Source organism: Ochlerotatus camptorhynchus, unplaced genomic scaffold (assembly GCF_037179485.1).
Source record: "Ochlerotatus camptorhynchus isolate MF236.1 unplaced genomic scaffold, CSIRO-AGI_Acam_v1.1 ptg000054l, whole genome shotgun sequence".
NCBI lineage: Eukaryota > Metazoa > Arthropoda > Insecta > Diptera > Culicidae > Ochlerotatus > Ochlerotatus camptorhynchus.
The window spans coordinates 317,141-337,101 of record NW_027040544.1 but is presented as its reverse complement, the minus strand read 5'-3'; the positions used below and the strand labels follow the sequence as shown (position 1 = coordinate 337,101).

General features: G+C 39.9%; 2 protein-coding genes and 1 pseudogene across 5 annotated transcripts in view; 1 reads left to right on the top strand and 2 right to left on the bottom strand.

Moving 5' to 3' along the window:
* Positions 1 to 19,961, top strand: part of LOC135717269 (lipase member H-like) — a 60,647-nt gene that overhangs the window by 17,192 nt on the left and 23,494 nt on the right. For 2 of the 4 annotated variants that reach the window (XM_065239267.1, XM_065239268.1), the window contains exons 3-4: positions 2,643 to 2,833; positions 2,896 to 3,565. The exons of the other annotated variants lie outside the window; for them this stretch is intronic. In XM_065239267.1, coding sequence (XP_065095339.1) covers positions 2,643 to 2,833; positions 2,896 to 3,533 — 829 coding nt within the window. In that variant the 3' untranslated portion in view covers positions 3,534 to 3,565. Of the gene's footprint in view, positions 1 to 2,642; positions 2,834 to 2,895; positions 3,566 to 19,961 lie in introns of those variants that run through there. 4 annotated transcript variants of the gene reach the window in all.
* LOC135717266 (annulin-like) lies at positions 3,561 to 16,017 on the bottom strand (annotated as a pseudogene).
* On the bottom strand, positions 16,472 to 19,143 carry LOC135717248 (annulin-like). The gene is made up of 4 exons (XM_065239241.1): positions 18,950 to 19,143; positions 18,353 to 18,877; positions 17,914 to 18,297; positions 16,472 to 17,852 (listed from the first exon to the last, which is right to left on the bottom strand). The coding sequence occupies exons 1-4, from the start codon at positions 18,996 to 18,998 to the stop codon at positions 16,570 to 16,572; spliced, it is 2,241 nt and encodes a 746-aa protein (XP_065095313.1). The 5' UTR covers positions 18,999 to 19,143; the 3' UTR covers positions 16,472 to 16,569.

The following is a 19,961-nucleotide window of genomic DNA, read 5'->3' as shown; positions in this document are numbered from 1 at the left end:
CCCACAGTGACGGACTTACCACAGGATTTCATTCGAATATTCTCAATAGTTTTCATAGACTCATCTCAGAATTTTTTTTTCAATGCTCATTTATTTTAAATGATTAAGAATAATCTTGAAATTATCTCTGGTATTCAAAGAATATTGTCTCCAGAGATGTCAGGTCATTACGCCAAAATACATCAGGCCAAAGTAGGTTAGGCCAAATAGGTCGTAAGGTCGAAGTTCTTTCCCCGTTTAAAAAATAAGCTGTTCTTTCGAAGCTGTTTAAAATGCTTGACAAGATATCTTTGGAAATATCATCAAAATTGGATTTCCTTGGAAGATGGAGCCGAAAAAAATTAAAAATTAAATTTATTTATTGTTTTCACTATTCTGAAGATGTGTCGTTGAAATGTGGTCGTGATGAACTCTTTAGGGTTTTCCTGTGTAGTGGTCTTTCTCCTGCTCCCGCAATTCCCTTAACGCCTCCTATCGTTTCTATTTGGACAGCGCCAGCCACTTGGCGTCCTCCTCGTCCCTGTTCTGATTCCTGTCTGTCCAGTCTATGATCCCAAACTTGCGTACCGTACTTGTCATTAGACTGCTTAAACACATGTGGCGGCGTTTTCTGGACTTCGCATTCCTCCATTCGCCTCCAGGATCACCACCTTCTCACACACTTCTATTCCTACATCTTCCTTCACAGCAAAAAAATAATTTTGATATCACGTCAAAGTGGATGCACTACAATCATGTCGAAAATATGGTGTAACATTACTTGCTAAAAAGGACAAAATTATCATTAATACAATGCATGAACTGACATTACGCTGCTTTTACTGCATTTGTTTATTTATGTGGCCATAAAAATTACATGAAATTTTCGACATGATTGTAGTGCATCCACTTTGATGTGATATCAAAATTATTTTTTTGCTGTGTTGTTGAGCAACGATGCTTCTCCAGACACCACCCTCACGTACGTACAGCTATCACTATGATTTACATCATCCAATGCCCCTCAATCTTGCATAAGAAATACTTGTTTTTATCATGTCGTAGAAATTATTCCTTTCCAATTGATGAAATAAAGCGCTAATAGATTTCCTTATCTACACACTTAGAAATTATTATTTTTACACGAGACGTAATTCAGCTTTGACGTAAATCATGGAACGTAAACAAACAAGGCACGTAAAATTAAGTGTCCTGAAACTGAAACATATGCAACTCGGCGAAAAGTGCGTTTGGTTGAATTGATTTCCTCGTCCTTTTTAACTGATTCTTATGTCAAAAGGGCCGCTTGCATGTGTCGGTCACAGGGCACTGAAATTTACATGCCTTTTTCGTAGTGTGTACGCCTTGCACATCCACATAATATACACACTTAGAAAAATCGATGTAAATTTAGGTGCTCTGAGACTGACATATACGAGCGTCAATTTTGACATAAAATTGAGTGATAATAGACGTGAAATTCAGTGCAATCAAACGTACTTTCGAACTTTTCAGTTTCGGAGAACTTAATTTTACATGACATGTTTGTTTACGTCTCATCCTTTATATCAAAGATGGATTCCGTCACGTGTAAGATTAGGTATTTCTAAGTGTGTAGATTTCGCACAGTTATGTTCATATCGTGATCCAACTATGCAGGGAATTTCTCCCGGATTACACGCTTCACTATCCCGTTTTTTCTCAGCACCAACGCTAGATCGCAATCCGGGACCTCCGGTACACTCGTTCCCCAAGATGCGTTCCTCTAGAGCCTTTCTTTCAGTGTAATGAAAAATTAATAATACATGCATAATGCACTAATTTTTCTGAGACTTGGAAAACTCGAAACGAAAGTAAACTAGCTTTATGTTGAAATTTTTATTTCTATGGAGGAGGTGAAACCAACATGTTAAGGTATATTCATCCAGACACAATTGCGGTCATTAATTATTAGTCTATCAGCTGTTTATCATTCAAAATAGTTATTTATATTAAACCAGTTGAACCGAAATTGTGTTAAAAGCCCGAGCAAAGCTGGAGATCAAATTGAAATCAAAATTTGCTGTTATGATGTAACTTATTTTAAATACTCCTGTTGATCTCATTTTGGTTGACTTAACGGTTAACACAGCAAAAATGAGAGCAACCTTTTACACTGTTGAATCAAACGGAAAACTAATCTTGCTTTCAATGAAATCAATTTGAGTTCTAATTTTGCATTCATAATATTTAACTCAGTACGGGCCTGTCGTAAATGGTTAGCATCCATGCTTCTCACGCTGAAAAACTTGAGCTCAAATCTCACCCCGGGCAAGTAACGAATGACCTAAAATGTGTTAAACAAAACAAATAAACAATAATCGTTAGTTTAACGACAGATGAGCTTAAATTAAATTTTAAACAAGACGTTAACAGCAGAACTTCAAGTTAAGTCGCTTTCATTTAAAAAGTTTTGGCTGCATAATGAAAGCACAATATTATATCAGACTAATGTCGTGACAATTGAAATCAAAATGAGTTTTCATCATGATAGGAACTGCAAACTTTAATATCGATTTGCTTTCATTTTGTTAACCAACTTTGCTCGGGAGTTCCGACAAATATTTGCATTTCGTTTAACATTATGTTTTATTTATGATACATATTTCACGGTTAAATAATAGAAACACCAGAGATAGTCCAACGGCATTCAAGTTTACCAACGATCCGTCAGTTCCGATGAAGTTCGTTCAGACGTACAATCCAAATCTCCCAACGAAGTTCGTTATCCACGGATGGCAAAACTCGATCAGCAGCCCTGTGTGCCAGCAGGTCAAAGATGCCTATTTGAAACGAGAGGATATGAACGTGTTCGGTAAGATGTTAGTCGGAGAACATTTTGAACAAGCGATTTAAAAACCATTATCCCTTTTGCAGTGGTCGACTGGAGCCCATTAGCGCACGATACCCTGTACTTTAGATCGGCATATGCAACTCGAGATGTCGGACGCCACGTGGGATCACTGATCGATCGAATGGTAACAGAACGAGGAACGAATTTGGACTCGGTTCACATCATAGGTCACAGCTTGGGAGCCCACACTTCGGGATTTGCTGGCAGTTCCATAAATTCGGGAAAGGCTTCCCGTGTTACGGGTCTCGATCCGGCACTTCCCGGATTCATTGATTCGGAACCGGATAAACGTCTTGACCCCAGTGATGCACGGTTTGTGGATGTGATTCACACTTGCGCAGGGATGTTAGGACATAACAAGAATCTGGGTCACGTGGATTTTTATCCCAATGGAGGCGGACCCAATCAACCGGGATGCAATGGGATGGAGGATTTCATCGGAGCCTGCAGCCATGGACGATCTTATGTGTACTACGCAGAGTCCGTCAATAGACGCGATGGCTTCATTGCGTTTCAATGTGGCAATATGAACGAATTCAATAACAAACAATGTCAAACCGGTCCTGTCGCAATGGGCGACGCAGTTCCGATCGAAACACGAGGTACCTATTACTTGGACACCAACGCAGAACCCGTCTTTGGAAGAGGTTTAAGAAGGTGATATCATAGAATGTAGAAATAGCTTGTTTCATGCTACGATAAATAGTTTATTTAAAAGTGGATACAAATTGCATAAATTAATAAGTAGATTTAGGTTTATAAATATGATCAAAGCTTGTACAAAATCGATTGATATTTGGCTTTCAATACATTCATTTCTTGAACACATCGACACAAAAGATAAATACTACCAACCGTCATCAATCGATAACGTCTGTTCGAGCGATTATTGCATTTTCGGTAGTTTCCATTAGCACATCCTCTGGCCGAGGCTTAGCTTCAAAGGCAAGAAAACCATCAACGTCGTCCAACTCTTTGGACGTAAACTTGGCAGCAATCGTTGCCCGACCGGCAAACTCCGGCGTCAAACTGAAGGTGTTGCTGATCGTTTCGCCCACTGCAATCTCCGAATGCTGCAATGGTGGGTTTCGTTAAAACCAAATCTCAAATTAAAAACAAACTAGACTTACCTTAAAAATCAATGGCTTCTCTATTCCCGATCCTTCAATCTGGAATATTCCCTTCCTGAGGGAAATCGGGAGCGGATTGAGTAGGGAAAACGTCACGTCAACTGGGCTTTGCGAAACCGGTGTATCAGACAGCTTGATCTTGATGTCAGGTTTCCGAACGCGGAAGTCGTCCTGCGCAAAGAATTCGTAGTCCGTTTTCTCAACGGTAGCCAGACAGGAAATGTTGAACGCAGCTTGATCTCGTAGCTTCTTGAAATATTCATCGAAGGTGACCACTAATCTGACAAACTCCTCTGAGCTTGGCATCAAAGCGATGCTGAACGCTTCGGTCTTGACCATGTCTCGCTCTTTTCCCGTATAGAGAATAGTTTCCACGTTCAGAGAACCGTTGACGATGTGAGTCGATTCCGAGGATCGATTCTTTACTTGTAGAATCTGCGAAAATAAAACACGCAATGATTATTTGAACAACTGATAAAGTAGGTTAGTTACAAACCACTGAAAATAATTCCCCAATCTTGATGTCATCTCGCAGTTTGAAATTGAAGTATATCTCATTGAAGTCCTCGTTCAAGTAGTACCTGCTGAATGCACTATTGGTTTGTTTCAGAGCTTTCAACATGGTATCGCGTTCCTCTTGGCTTTTCTCGGCAAACTTGTAGCTACTTGTGATATCCTCGCGTACCCAATTTCCAACGGCCTTGGTACTTATGAAATGGCCAATGCCTAGGATATCCTTTCTAATCAATTTCAGTGGATGAGCAGGCCCCGTATACCTGCAAAACACCTTATCCGCGTTGACTTCCGCGAATAGGAAGTTGTTATCGTAGGGCTTTGCAATCTCTCCCAGTTTAACTGCCAACACCGAGGCCGGTCCACAGCGGAACATCCCATCCGACATCTCCTGAGGAGTAGCATCAATCGCCTGCCATCCTCCATAGTCTCCATCCGAGCTGATACCCAAATCAGGTCGTTGCATCCAAACTTCATTCCACACGTGATAGTTCCAGATGGAATCCGAGTTTAACTCTTCCATTATCTTACCATTCTTATCCACAAAATAGTCCACCGTGAGTGAGGCCTGTGTATCATGAGCCGATGAGTAGTTTGTGATCACTCGTGATGGAATACCGATTGCTCTAGCAACTACAAAAGGAAAGATATCAAATCCATCAAATCCAATGCCATTCCGACTTACTTGTTGAAACAACTCCAGCAAACACCCAGCACTGTCCAAACTTAACCGGTTTCTGCTTCTTGTAGTATTGCTGCATAATCTCCACCGATCCTACCCACTTGGTTGGAGCAGTCCCACTGGAGAAATCCCCACTCCAGTTTCCGAGTAACGCTCCATCGTCATCCGGAGAATTCACAGCGGCCGATATGGCCCTACAAACACGAATCGGATCACCTCGATGAGTAGCACTTACCTTGCCAACCTTGTCAATCAATAGCAGCGCACAGTCAAGAATGTGCTTCTCAAATTGACCAAACTTCCAGACCGACGGTCGCAGTCGGTTATAGGAACCTCTCCATATCAAAGTCGTGTCGTTCATAACACATTCGTCTCTAAGTGGTTTTTCTGCAAACGGATTGATAAAGATCAGAGAAATTCTTGCTTTGGATACCCATTATATTTATTACCTTCTAAATACACCTGATCATCCTTGCACCATGGATTGAACAGCAAATAGAATGGCTGCGGCATTGAGTAGCTTTTCCCGAATCCTTCGCTCAACAGTTTCGTATCAAAGTCCAGCTTCCACTTGGTCACAGAAGCCGTAGCCGCTGGTTTGACAAAAATCTCCAACACATCACCACTGATAAAATCGATGGCAGCTCCCCATTCCAGCGGATCCTCGATCAGATGCCGATACTGCTGAAGGGCAACCCCCACCAGCGATCCGTGACCGTGCGTTGGCCTTTCATCGCCGTCAACCGTGAAGATCAAACTCATGGCATCGCGACTTCGATCGAACGGTCGATCGCAGTGCACCTCGCCGGACCACCAGACGGGGCAATGGTCCGTTCAGGCCATCCCTATTCATCAGCTCGAACCGCTTGGTGTGATGAAGCTTTCCATTCTCCTCGATGCACAGATCTACCTTCTTGATTGTCAACACGTCGGCAGAAGGGGCGTCTGGAAAATAAACAACGACTCTTTCAGACTGACTAATAATCAGAGAATAGAAGTTTTAAATATTCTATGAGAGAACGCCCACACGTATACATAGCAATCGAATTAGTCAGTTGACAGTTTGAGTAGTATTCAATGCAAATTGCTCTTAAAACTCACCGAACCGTACCACCTTGCACGGGGCACGTTTTCGCTAATTGCATTCATTGATTCTTGGAAATAATAACGGGGTGAAGTGTACGGACACGATCCACCAATGAATATGCCACTAAGCCTATCTACATATATGTCACATTGCCTTGTATGTAATGTATACGAGAAATTTAAATTTTGGGTGCTCTGCACATCGACTACGGGTTGTATGCTTGACAGACTTATCTGCATTTGTAGAATTTGTATCTTAGTTCATTTAACTTTGACGAAAAGGATAAAACGTAAACTAATAATCCCTGTCCGTCACAGAGCACCGAAATTGACATGAGTTTTTCGTAGTGTGCAGCAATTAGGTCATAAGTGACGATCTAATGGAGCAGTTTCACGCCAAATGACGAATCGGAAAAAATCGACCATCTCCGATTTGCATGAAACGTAATTGTTTGTTATGGGCAATGATTCACATTTTTGCTGAAATTCGAGAAATTCTCTTATGAACTCTCCTCAGAATTACTATTATCGAATATTCCTCTGAATTGCCCTGGAATGTTACTCAAGACTGTCTTGAAATTCATATTAGACTACACACTTCAATTTTTTTAGAATTATAAATAAATTCCAACATTATTTTGATATTCTCTTCACTACTTCTCCTTATTATATACCTAGAGTTTTCAACAATTTTTTTATTACATTATTCTTCTTAAATTCCCATGAAATCAGGCTTCAACCACCTCAAAATTCCCTAGGAATGCTTCAAGTATTCCCTTGAAATTCATCTACATTCAGAAAGTCGCCAAGGATAGAAGAGAGTAGTGGGCGGGACATGTTGACACTACATTCTGCGCTGTTGGTCTCAAATCAGGTTGGTATAAAACGAAATGTAGCTCATCGAGCTAGGACATCGCGAATAATGCTTTGAATTATCGTTTCCAATTAACTTGGAAACCATTCCCGGACTTCCTTGGCATTATTCTTAAAATTCACCAGTAATTAGGTGGTGCTTAGAATTACATTGAAAGCTATCCTTAGATTTCACATGAAGTTTTTCTTACATTTGCCTTTGAAGCCCTCAGGATTCCCAAGAAATTCCGTGAATAGTTCGGAAAATACGAGAAGATCGTTAATTTTTTTTTTAATGCAAAATTTCTATCCATAGAATTTTCTTTATATTCGCCCAAAATTCTTTACACTGTAGTTCCACAGTCGTAATGCTTGCATTTAATTCAAAGTCTCATAGAATGGTCCCATATCTCCATTATTTTTTTCTTTATTATAGAGATTTTTAACCGTATGGCTAGTTCATCTCTTACTCCATTAGTTTAAGATTAAACATCCTAGAACAGTTTCAAAGAAATTTTTAAGGATAGGCTTAATATTTAGATCAATAGGCTATCTTTACAGTCATTTCCCCTAGAAGTCATCAATTCATCAGCATACTTCCAGTGTACTTTTTAAAACTCTGAATACGGTGGGTAAAATACTTTACGCCGACTTCGAAGCCTACGAAAAACGTGTAACAGCAAGTTTGCAATGACATAACTTAGCCATTTCTTGATAAATTTCAAAAATTGTGGTACCTCTAGAATTCCTAGGCTCTGTAAATTATTGTAATGGTAGAAAGATTGAAAAATGATCGCCTATTTTTTTCAAAAGCGAAAAAGTCGTTACACGTTTTTTTAAGGTGTGATTATGGGTTTTGTAAGTGGCTTAAGATCCATAATTTAGATTAATGGGCACAAATGTTCATAATTAGCCAGAATACAGTCATGGTTCCTATATATGGAACCTGGAGATAACGGAACGGCCCTCCGGAAGATTCGGAATATCCGTAAAAGTGGTTTATCCATAAACCCCTGATCCTAGAACTTCACAGTTTTTTTCGAAAACATGAGGAACTGTGATTAATAATTTGGGTTCATGTCATAAACACGGACCCGGATGGCTATGGAACCGTCCTTCGGAAGATTCGGAGCATCGGTAAAATTGGTTTATCTATGAAACTGATTCTAGAGCTCAGCAGTTTTTTTTTAAATCTCTTGGAACTGTGAAATAAGACAAAAAATTAGGTCGGGACCTAAACATGGACCTGGATTGGCATATATTAGGATCTGTATTATAAGAATGAATTTGGGGTCCGTCATTCGAAAGAATGAATGGCCATTGGACCGTCATTCGGAAGATCCGGAACATCCGTAAAATTGTTTCATACACGAAACTGTGAAAAAACAGTGATTTTTTTTCAAAAAATTCACAGTTCGAAGCGTTCTCAAGAAAACCACGAAGTTCTAGAATCAGTATCATTGATGCATTACTTTTACGGATCTTCCGGAAGATGGTTTCATTGTCATTCGGGTTCATGTTTATGTTACGACCCCAAATTATTTCGTATATCCGACCCTAAATTATTTCTTATGTCACAGTTACTAGTGTTTTCGAAAAAAAAACCGCGGAGCTCTAGAATCAGTTTCATGGATTGACCACTTTTTCAGATGTTTCGGATCTTCCTTAGCACGCTCCCATGGCCATCCGGGTCCGTGTTTATGTCATAAACCCAAATTATTTTTTATATTACAGTTCCTAATGATCTCGAAAAAAAAACCGCGGAGCTCTAGGATCAGTTTCGTGGATTGACCAATTTTATGGACGTTCAGAATCTTCCGGAGGACCGTTCTGTTGTCTCCAGGATCCATATATAGGAACCATGACTGTATTCTGGCTAATTATGAACATTTGTGCCCATTAATCTAATTTATGTATCATAGGCCACTTGCAAAACCCATAAACACTCCTTTAAAAAAAGTGTAACGACTCTTTTCGCTTTTGAATAAAGTAGACGACCCTATTTTTAATCTTTTAACAATCAATATAATCTAAAGACCCTAAAATTCTAGAAGTACCACAATTTTTGAAATTCATCAAGAAATGGGTATGTTATGCAGAGGCATCGGAGTGTTAACAAATCTCGATAACTTTTTCAAAGGGACGTATCAGCTTTTGTAAACAATGCATTTGATCGTCGATTTGGCGTAACTGGTAGCTCGCACACGCTTACTAACACCACTATATGGTAGGGGAAAATTTTCCCTATCTGATGGTAGTGTTAGCATGCGTGGGTGAGCTACCAGTTATCGAGAAATCTGATTTGAATCAAGCTCACAGTCATGCTCTCCATCTTCATTGAACGATGCACAATGAAGAAACGGCAATAATACCACCCATGTCAATTTGTCAAAAAAAGTACTACATCATTACGTAGTAGGTATGATCTCTATTTATAGGACTTGCGGTAAGAGATTATTGAAAAGCTGAATTAAAAAAGCTGCGGAGTGAAAAAGCAGTATGGCTAATAGGATATATAAATTTCAAAAAATTACTCATAATAATCCTATTTTTGAGAACATTTTCTCGAAATGCTATTCGCAATTGACATAACTTCCAAGCCTTCCCGTATCGTTAATTATGCACAATATTGTCGTGGCATACTTGATTCATTGTTAAAAATCAGAATTTCGTTCTGCACTCATTGATTGCTTTAAGGTGAATCGCTGTGACATCCTTATTCTTGGAACCACTTCGAAACTTTAAGTGCACAAATATCAGCTGCTACGACATGTGCAACATTCAAATTGTTACTCCATGTTTGCTGCACTGCAGCATACATGAAGTAGGAATTTCAGGTGAAATGGAGCACCGATTTCCGAGATTTGTGTAATTGAAAATTCGAAGTGGAAGTGCATGTAAAGCCTACGTGGCGGCCATTTGTGGACTCTACAAGAAATGATTCACTAAACAACAAAAGTCATGGCTTCACCAAAAACAAACCGAAAAACAAACTCAAGATCACTCATTTTCATTGCCTGTGGTCGGTGGGCTATCATTTTGAATGAGCTTAAAACAACAACAAGGTTTCACACTTACTTGATTTGCTCTTACATGCTCTTTAAGAAGTGGACAAGAGTGTTTTGATTTGCAAACAACAGAGAAAGATGCATACCTAAGACGCACGATATGTTGATTAAACCTCATTCGGACTGCTATTCAGGAGTCGAGATTAAATTGTGTGTAGATTAAATTCATTAACATAGTTGTGCAATCCAACATATAAAGAACAAGAATCAGTAAATCCACCGTGTCGTCACAATATCTGGAATTTCTAATTAATCAAATACATCGCTAACATCTTGCTATACTTTTTTCTTACGAGATAGAAAGTTCACAGCAATCACAATTGGCAAACAATTGATCGGTGTGAACCGAACGATTAATCAGAAGTTGATTTATTACCCTGCGGTTGAATATCGATAATAACCATAATCATCACTACCGATCGATACGTATGGGAGATAGAACAAAGCGGATGCAACGACTCCGAGCAGGGGAGCTGTACTATTCAACGCTTCCGAATGAGATGATTGATTCTAATCATAAGTCACGATTCCTTCAGACGATGCAGTCTCGTGACAGCAACAACACCCGTACGCGGGGAGCAGACAGCGTGCAATTATGGGTTGATTGTTATGAAGTCATCATCATCTGGTTCGGCGGTATGAATCCTGCAGATAATATTTCTGGGGTAATGCAGCATTGAATCATCTAGAAATGCTTTTCAATTGAATTGTAAAGACATTTTCAAACATCAATCATCAGTCACACTTTGAGTAGAACACTTGATAACAATAAATCACCCAACTGGTCTGCATCACTGGACATGATTCAACATCTCACTGAAGTCGTGTGGCGCTAAAGTATGTCCGGTGCCGGGGGTTTCTCCAGTATGAAGAAGATCTCAATGAGTAAAGCATCTTGGCAAAGAGAATTGATTCCTAACAATTTCTCTGACTAGGCGCATTCTGCAGAAACCAATTGACGATGATTATGCTGTATGAGTGAATCACAATTATATTAACACGAACAAACTTCAACCAATCAATCAAATCGATCTGACCACACACATCCTCGTTCACCCATGCCAAGCACAGGAACTGAACAAATCTGGTCAAGGTCGCATCCATCTAAAAAGGTGCTTCCAGTTGCGGCAAGTTGTTAAGTAGTAATTTTCCTAAAAGTGAAGATAAAGCCATATTTAAAAATAGCACCCACATGCCAGAAACGGTCGAGAATGAACCGACAGTTCCTCATCGCTTTTGAATTTGCTTAAACTTGCGCATCACGCCTCCAAACAGTGCACATAGCTAACGCGTGCGGTCAACTGACGGGAGGAGACGCGGCATGCAATCAAAACAATATCCAACTCCCACGGAACGCTCCCAGAGCGAGCTCATGGCGGGGCCGGCCGTGTGCGGTTGATCGCATTCAAATCAACCACCTATTACTCATATTTGGGTCTGCAGCGAGAAATAGAACCCACTATTAGCTGATCTGATCTACACACGGAACGCATCGCCGCTGGTTTGAAAATGTCGATTAGCGAAGCAGCGTGTAGTTTGTGGTAAACTGGCAGAAAGACCATGTAATTTTGGCGTTTGAAGCACAGTTTCCGATGATGACCCGTTGTTTACTGCGGTGCCAGGTCAGAACGCAGTACTATTTTTAATGCAATTTGTTTACGGAAAGCATTCGCAGATTATAGAGGAAATGCGATCGGTGGTGATCTTTTGCTTCAAATACTTCATGTAGGATGATGATCGACATGTAATTATTCAAAGCAATATGCATTGACGATGACTTGGTGGTTATGATAACTTACAACAAAAAAGTTGGAGCGGATTAAGACCCGGAAAGACATGAGCTTTCTGATCTGGAAAAGGAAGATTCTCATAATTACTAACTTTAACTGTAACAGATTTTATGAGCTCTAAAATTATTTTAATATTTTGAAGTTGGATATCTTGAAAGATTTTCAAGGCCTCATTAAGACTTAAGAAGTTTCCCGAGCTACAGAATCATGAAAATTATCCAAAGGCTGTCACACTCAATCCAGTTGAATTTTGAAAAGTGAAAGATTGTAGTAAGAAATTCTTCTACAAACAGTGAGCTTCAAAAAAACTTAGGATATGTTGGGAATTTACAGGAAAACATTAAAATTTTATTTCGATGAGCCATTACATAATCCTAAGGTTATTCCGAAGAGAATTCCTAGGACATTCTGGATAGTTTTCTTAGGGCATTCCAAGGAGACTAGAAAGTAATTCTGAAAAGAAGTTGAAAGGTTTTGTGAGGAAATCTTCAGGAAATACTTGGGCAATTTAAAGGTGTAGTCACATGGCAATTCTGAGAATATGCCAAGGAGAATTTCAGAAAATCTCTGAGAAGAACTCAAAAAGAATTTGGAGGATAATTCCAAACAATATCCAAACTCCACAACTCCAAATAAATTCTGGCAAAAGTAACAAAGAAATGCTGATAAGGACTTCTTATGAGTACTGACATTAATTTCTAAAGATTTTTTAATAGATTTCGAAAGGGAATCTGAAGTTGATTCAATTCTAAAGGAATCTTAAAGAGAATTTAATATTCTCGACAGCGTCAAGGAGAGGTTATTTAGCAGTTGTTTTGAGTTGAACTTAATGGGAGTTCAAACTCACAACATCTGAGGATGATGTCATGCGATAATTATAAAATATTGATATCGGAATTTTAGGAAAATTCAAACGGAGGCAAATCATTAAGACATTTTATGGAATACACGAGAGGAATTTTGAAAAATTTGGACGGAATTCTGAAAATAACTTAGATGATAAAAAAACAGCGGTGCCGGTGATGTATTAGTGATCGTGATTGCCTCTCACCCCAGCTGGCCTGGGTTCAATCCCGGCCGGCGCCGCCGGGATGTTCTGAGGCAAAACATCTCTGATCACGCCTTCCTTCGGAAGAGAAGTAAAGCCGTTTGGCCCATTTTAATGAGTTGATGGGTAGATAGATAGGGTCCACGAGTGGGAGCTGCCTCCCTAGTGTCGGTAGCATTGGTGCTCAGCACGGAGAACAAGATCGACGGAAAACAAATCAAAGAAAAAAAAAGTTCCAAAAGAATTCTGATATGAAATCCAAGGAAATCTTAATTTGAAAAAATATACATTCCATAGACTCTCGGCGGACCGCATGATGAGCACCACTGGCATAGAGTGTCATTGTACTTGCCACACAATTTAAAAATGCATGGTTAGCATATAAAACTCTCAATAGATTAAATCATTCGAGAAGTTTCCTACCACTCGAACTTTGCCGAGGGACAATATTTTTTATTCTAGAACCTCGAAAGAATATGATTAATTAATAACTGTAGAAGTGCTTCAAGAACGCAAAGTTCAAAGGAGGCGATAGTTCGTGTAAGAGCATCAAACCATGAAGAAGAAGCAGCTCGATATAATATCGCAAATTTTCGTAAGTCAATAATTGTCTAAAAATTTCTTAGGCAATGTTCTACAGTTTCTTAATCTTTATTTAAGTCCCAGAATCAATGAATTTGTTAACCCTTTTATGACCGGCTAAAAGTTCTCAGGATTTTCTTACAAGCATTATTTGAATGGTAAATTACGTTTCAGAATTTTACAAGGAATCTACTTGTTAATAATTTTGAAATCAATAAAATCAAACTACGATAAGTACACAAAAGTTGTTTTGAAAGCACCACTAGCACAAAGTCCAAAGTGGCAAAATAATCTATATTTTCTTAAATTTCAAAGCTCAAAATCCTCATTTAATCTGCCAGGATTTTGGAAAAAATCAAGGCATCTCAAATATATTGGGGCCTCAGTGGGTAAAGACGCAGCTATAAATAATATAACCATGCAGGAGGCGGCTGGGTTCGATTCCCGGTCCGGTCTAGGAATTATTCAGGTTGAAAAATTGTTCGACTTCCCTGGGCATGGAGTATGATTGTACTTACCACCAGTGTCTGTTTTTATCATTTACCATCACACGCAAGGAGTAGCGCTTCAACCCAGTGTAGATGAATTGCATTCTTTTTGAATAATTTCGCTGTGACGTACGAGCGAAACGAACAAATGAGCTCATTATATATCAACGAAAACACGTTTGATGATATTCACTAGTGCTTGATTATCCAATCCAAAATTACTCAGAGGTTGCCATGATCAAGAGAATCCTTTTATGTCAAAATTCAAATTTATGCAGGTAGTTGGTCTATCTGTTAAGGTTGTCTTCATTTTCAGCTAAGTTGAGCGTAGAAGAAATTATTTTCATCAGCACTGCTTGCCACACAATAGGCATACATATGCAAAAATTGTATACGCTTAGAATGCTTTTAAGAACACTAAGGTGAGAGTCAGCATAAAGTCCCAGTAGGGATGTAATAAAGCCAAAAGAAGGTGAAGATCTCGAAAATATTAGTCCCAAAATCTCGAAAAGCACTTTTCTTGTTTCTATTCTAAGAAATATTCCTATTTCGGAATTTGAAATCTTTTCTATGTCCGGAATCTCGAAAAATTTCCAGGTTTTAGGTAGAGGAAATATTTTTGAAGTCCCAAAATGATGACAATATTTCAAAGCCTCAGAATCTTGAAAGTTCCCAAAAGTTCCAAAACATTTTAAAATTTGCAATAACTCGTGATCTCTCAATTTATTTCCAGTCCAAAATTTATAAAAAAAAATATCTAAATTTAATTTCTATCAAGCCAACATTCAGCCTAGCGGTTTTTGATCAAAGGACCAATTCGGCTTTTAGTGGTATTCATGGAAAAAAAAATGAATATTCTGAAACATAGAAAATAGTTTTAAATTTTTATACTTTACTTTTAATGGACTAGGAAAAATATCAGATCTTGATCCCATACTTTAAAAAAGACTAATCCCACTGATTTTTTAGCTTCATCCACTAACCGTACATTTTTCACAACTAATATCACAAAAGCTTTTAATTAAAAAGCAGAAAATAAGTAGACATTTAAGCACCCATATGAAACCTTATAAAATGTCTTGCATCATCACTTGTTTACAATTGCAAGGTCAGAATTCCGATAGGTAGCATATAATCGCATTTTAACTACAAATTGCGGTTAATGCAGAAAATTTAATTGCGAAACCTGCATCTCTTGGTGCTAAAATTACGCGATTACGCTATCCTGCACTTTAGCACTAACCTCACCACACATTGTCCAAAACTAAACACAACAAGTAAAACACTGTCCACCATCATATTGACTTATTCAAATCGGTACTCATATTGCATTCTAAACAATCCCGTCATCCGCGCAGGTGGGAAGTGCCTCGATCACTGAAGGCACACACTTCTCCGTTGTTTATTGAACACATTCTTCAAACACCTCCTACGTCAACACAAAACACTCCATCCGTCACACTAGTTCCATTCTTCGTTCGGAATTCAACCCTCAACCACATCGTTAATCATTCACATCTTCGTTTAGCAAAACTCACGGGAGAAAATTACAACTAAACCCCATCAACTAGCGACATATCTCACACATGATGTAATCACAATCGGTTCAATCAAATATTTGATGATAAGCAAAATAAACCGGTGGACAATTACATTCCGGTGGTGACCAAATCATCAGTGGTCGTCGAATCCGCTTCCTCCTCCAGGATGTCGGCAGCATCCGTTCCATGTAGTCATACAAGTAGCTCATTTTGTCGTTGTTGCTACTGGAATAATTGATCACTACTAAACACTACACTTAACAAGGGCGTAAGAAGCTACAAAAATCGTGACTTTCGACCTGCCCGAACGCGACGAGAACTTCAACTGACGACCAAGCTGATCTCGCCGCATTTTCTTATACAATTTCCGATCTCATCTTGCGGTAACGCAATCGGTGGCCGTGTGATGGAGATGAAACGATACCCCAACTCCACTTGGATTAGCGCTGCATCACCATCGGCAGCCCACCCTTTTGTTTAACGGGCTCACAGTTTTTGCATCTTTATGAATGAACGGTGATTTGAGTATAATAAGAGCGAGCATTCTGAGCAAAGCAACCACGTGCACGTGGGTCGAATGAGAGAATGTCGGTACGATGGATGCTGCGATATTGTTCGAATGAATCGCCGCAGGCGAGGTTCATCTAATCCAAAACAAGCATTCATCAAACCGAGTCGAGTCTCGTGAACAGAAACATGATTCATGTCATCACGCATTCCATTTTTAGCGTCGTCACTGTTTGCGTCATAATTACGCTCGGCCGGACCGGCCCCTCAAGGGTCATCAACGTACAATGAAAGAGTGACAGAAACGAAAAATAGAAATGATGTCATCGATTTTTGCTTTATTGAGGTATACATTCGCACAACTGGGGGAAAAACCGAAACGAATGGTTAAATAATACATGTAGTTAGATCTAAGCGAAAACAAGAGTATTTTTCAGTGAGCGACCGGCGTTGTCTTCAACGTTGTCACTAACTTCGAATGAAATGAAACCGTCCACGTCGTTCAGCTCGGTGGCGTTGAATTTGGCCGCGATCTGTGCACTTCCAGACAAATGAGGCGTCATACGAAATTTAACGATTGCCGTCTGCTCGACATCGATGTAGTCGTAAGGGATTTCAACCGGCTGCCACACACCAGAACATTCAAATCTGAATACCCCGCTTGATAGTGGAATGGGCATAGGGTTCTCCAGTGTAGCCGTAATGTAAAGAGGAGCTCCCATGGTAGGTTCGTTGTCCAGATTGATTTTAATGTCCGGCTTACGCACTCGATAGTCTTCTTGGGCAAAATATTCGTAGTTAGTTCCACGGACACTGGCTGAGCACATAATCTTGAAGTAGTCCTGATCCATAACGTTGCTGTAGTATTCTTCAAACTCAACATGTAATTCTACCGAACTGGTTGAATTTGGTTCCATTTCCACCTCGAATGGAATCGCTTTCAAAGGTGTCCTCATCTTTCCCGTATAGAGAACGGTATCCACGTGTACCATTCCGTCGATTGGGTAAGTTTCACTGTCAGAATTATTCTTTATGTTCAGGATGATTGTGAAGGGTTCTCCGATTTTTACGTCATTTCGGATTTCCACATCGAAATCAATGTCATGAAATTCTTCGTTCGTGTAAATTCTCGCCAAAGGACTGGTGGCTTGCTTCAGTGCTTTCATCATTGTAATTCTCTCGTCACAAGATCTTTCCTCGAATTTGTACGATTCAGTGATGTCTTCACGCTCAAAGGCTCCCACAGCTTTGGTGCTGATGAATTGTCCAATTTTCGTAGGATCTTTCTTCACTAACTTCAGCGGTTGACCTGGACCTCTATATCTCCAGAAAATCTCATCGGCATTAACCTCAGCGAACACAAAATCACAATCGTAATGCACGTTGACATCTCCACGTTTAACTGCCTTTACCGGTGCCGGTCCCAGCTTGAACATTCCATCAGACAGCTCCTGTGGAGTCGCGTCAACCGCCTGCCATCCATCGTACAGCTCGTCGGATCTCTCCCCAAGGTCTGGTCTTTGCATCCACATTTCGTTCCATACGTGGAAATTCCACGTAGAGTCCGAACTAAATTCGCTTAGGTGATTATTGGTCTCGCCAAGGTAGTAGTCAATCGTTAACGATGCCTCGGAATCGTGGGCAGAATTGAAATTGGACACTACGCGGCAAGGAATGCCGAGAGCTCGCGAGACTGCAATAAAAGACTAATTAGTACGTAGGAAAATAATAATTATAATGAAGCATTAACTTACTTGTAGTTAGAACCCCCGCAAACACCCAACACTGTCCGTATCTCACGGATGTTTCCGATTTGAAGTACTGTTGTAGGATATCAACCGATCCAACCCATGAGGTAGGTGGTGTACCATTCGGAAACTCCTTACCCCATCGTCCCAACAACGCTCCATTGTCGTCGTTACTATTCACAGCTGCCGAGAGAGCACGCGCCACACGAATCGGATTACCACGGTATGTTGCACTAACACGTCCAACTTTGGACAACAGCAGAAAACTACAGTCCAGAATATCTTGCTCGAATTGTCCCAACTTCCAGATGGTTGGATGGAAACTACGATTGCAACCACGCCAAATCATTGTCGTATCGCTAAGAACGTACTCCTCACGGAGTTTTTCGTCTAGAAAAGCATTCAAGTTATTTTCAAAGAATCAAAGTGTACCCTTTCTACAAACCTTCCAGATATACGCAATCATTTTCGCACCAAGGATTGAACAGCAAATAAAATGCAACTGAGACGTTCGCGTTGATTACTTGATCCGATCCAATCAATTTGGTATCGATTGACATGCTCCATTTGGACACCGAAGCCTTTGCCGATGCCCTGATGTTTATCGTGAGTGCATTATCCTCAACCGATTCCAGAACGGCCTTCCAATCTGATTCGTCTTCGTCCACACCATCACCCTTATCCAAAGGTAAATGCACTACGGTACCATGACCATGGCTCACCCTTTCTTCATTCATCGGTTCCACTGCTAACATGAACGAAATCACATCCCGATCCTCATCGAAAGGTCTATCGCAGTACATCTTCAGCTGAAATGGTTGACCTCGCCTCACCACCAACACAGGATTTCCGGTATCCATCTTGTGTCTATTCATCAATTCAAACCGACTCGTCCGGTGAGCCTCCCCATTTTCGTCCAGGCACGGATTGACACCATTTATCCCTAATGGCACGTCCTCGCTATCGGTCGCTAGAAGTTAAATAATAAAGCAAACACCGCTCAGAATTCCAATATTATAACAAGCCACTTAATGACACTCACTGTTTGCTTGCGGCCACATCATCCACGGTGATAAACCAGCACCTTCCATATTAAACAACACACAACAACGCGTTTAACAGCGACCGAGTGATTAAGATTTTTTGAATATTAATATTTCGCGTAGAATCCTACACGACAAGCGTCTGGCACTGGCAAATTTCACGGTTAAACTGAACATACGATATGGGTGAAATGAACGTTTTATACGGCGCGATGCCGACCGATGGTACGCAGCGCAACTCTCCGGTCTGATTTATTTCAGCGTCGTGGGATTACTCATCCATCACCAGCATGGTGCGCATGCGACTTCATCCCTTTTGGTGCTGCTGACAAGCGTTGATAATGGGCGGTTGGAATTGGCTGATAATTTCCATTGCAAGATTTATTGCTCTGGATGCAAATTACTGCATGATCTATGGTGAGATGATCAAAATGATTGGATCGATGTTCAGCCGAAGAGCAAACTGGACGGAAAAGGATGAAATTTTTGTGCGGTATAACATTCCTATTATTATTTTTGTCGAAAATGAGTTATCCATTGGAACCGATTGACAAGTAGCATCATTTTACAGTGTATACGACGAATTTCCTACTTTGTTCAGAAAATGCCGCGAAAAATACCAAAACTACTATGTTGTCCCATCCTAAAGAGTCCATTGAGAAATTATGTTTCAACAATGTTTTTCTTAGCTTGCTATTTTAACGAATGAGACAACTATGCTGCATAGGACAGTGTAGGCTAGGGTGCTTGATTTAAAAACAAAAGTATTTGCAATCTTATAGGCCAGGTTATGCCCCCAAAATATGAGCCTGTGCAAAAAATGGTAAAGATCGATGAAGGTTCATAGGTCGCGCAAATGGTTTGAAGTTTCTATGGGGATTACTATGGAAGAAGTTTAAATTTATCAAACACAAAAAAATAATATGTGACATCGACCAACAAGCCTCAGTTTGGTAACAGTTGTTGAACAATTCAAGAGTGATAAAAAAAAAGTTCATCACTACGACAACA

Bases quoted from the DNA above. Each gene is read 5' to 3' on its own strand.
- LOC135717248 (XM_065239241.1), bottom strand. From the start codon at position 18,998: ATGGAAGGTGCTGGTTTATCACCGTGGATGATGTGGCCGCAAGCAAAC. The intron at 18,878-18,949 runs GTGAGTGTCATT...TTTAACTTCTAG, and splicing joins GATGTGGCCGCAAGCAAACA to CGACCGATAGCGAGGACGTG. The intron at 17,853-17,913 runs GTAAGTTAATGC...CTTTTATTGCAG, and splicing joins TGCGGGGGTTCTAACTACAA to TCTCGCGAGCTCTCGGCATT.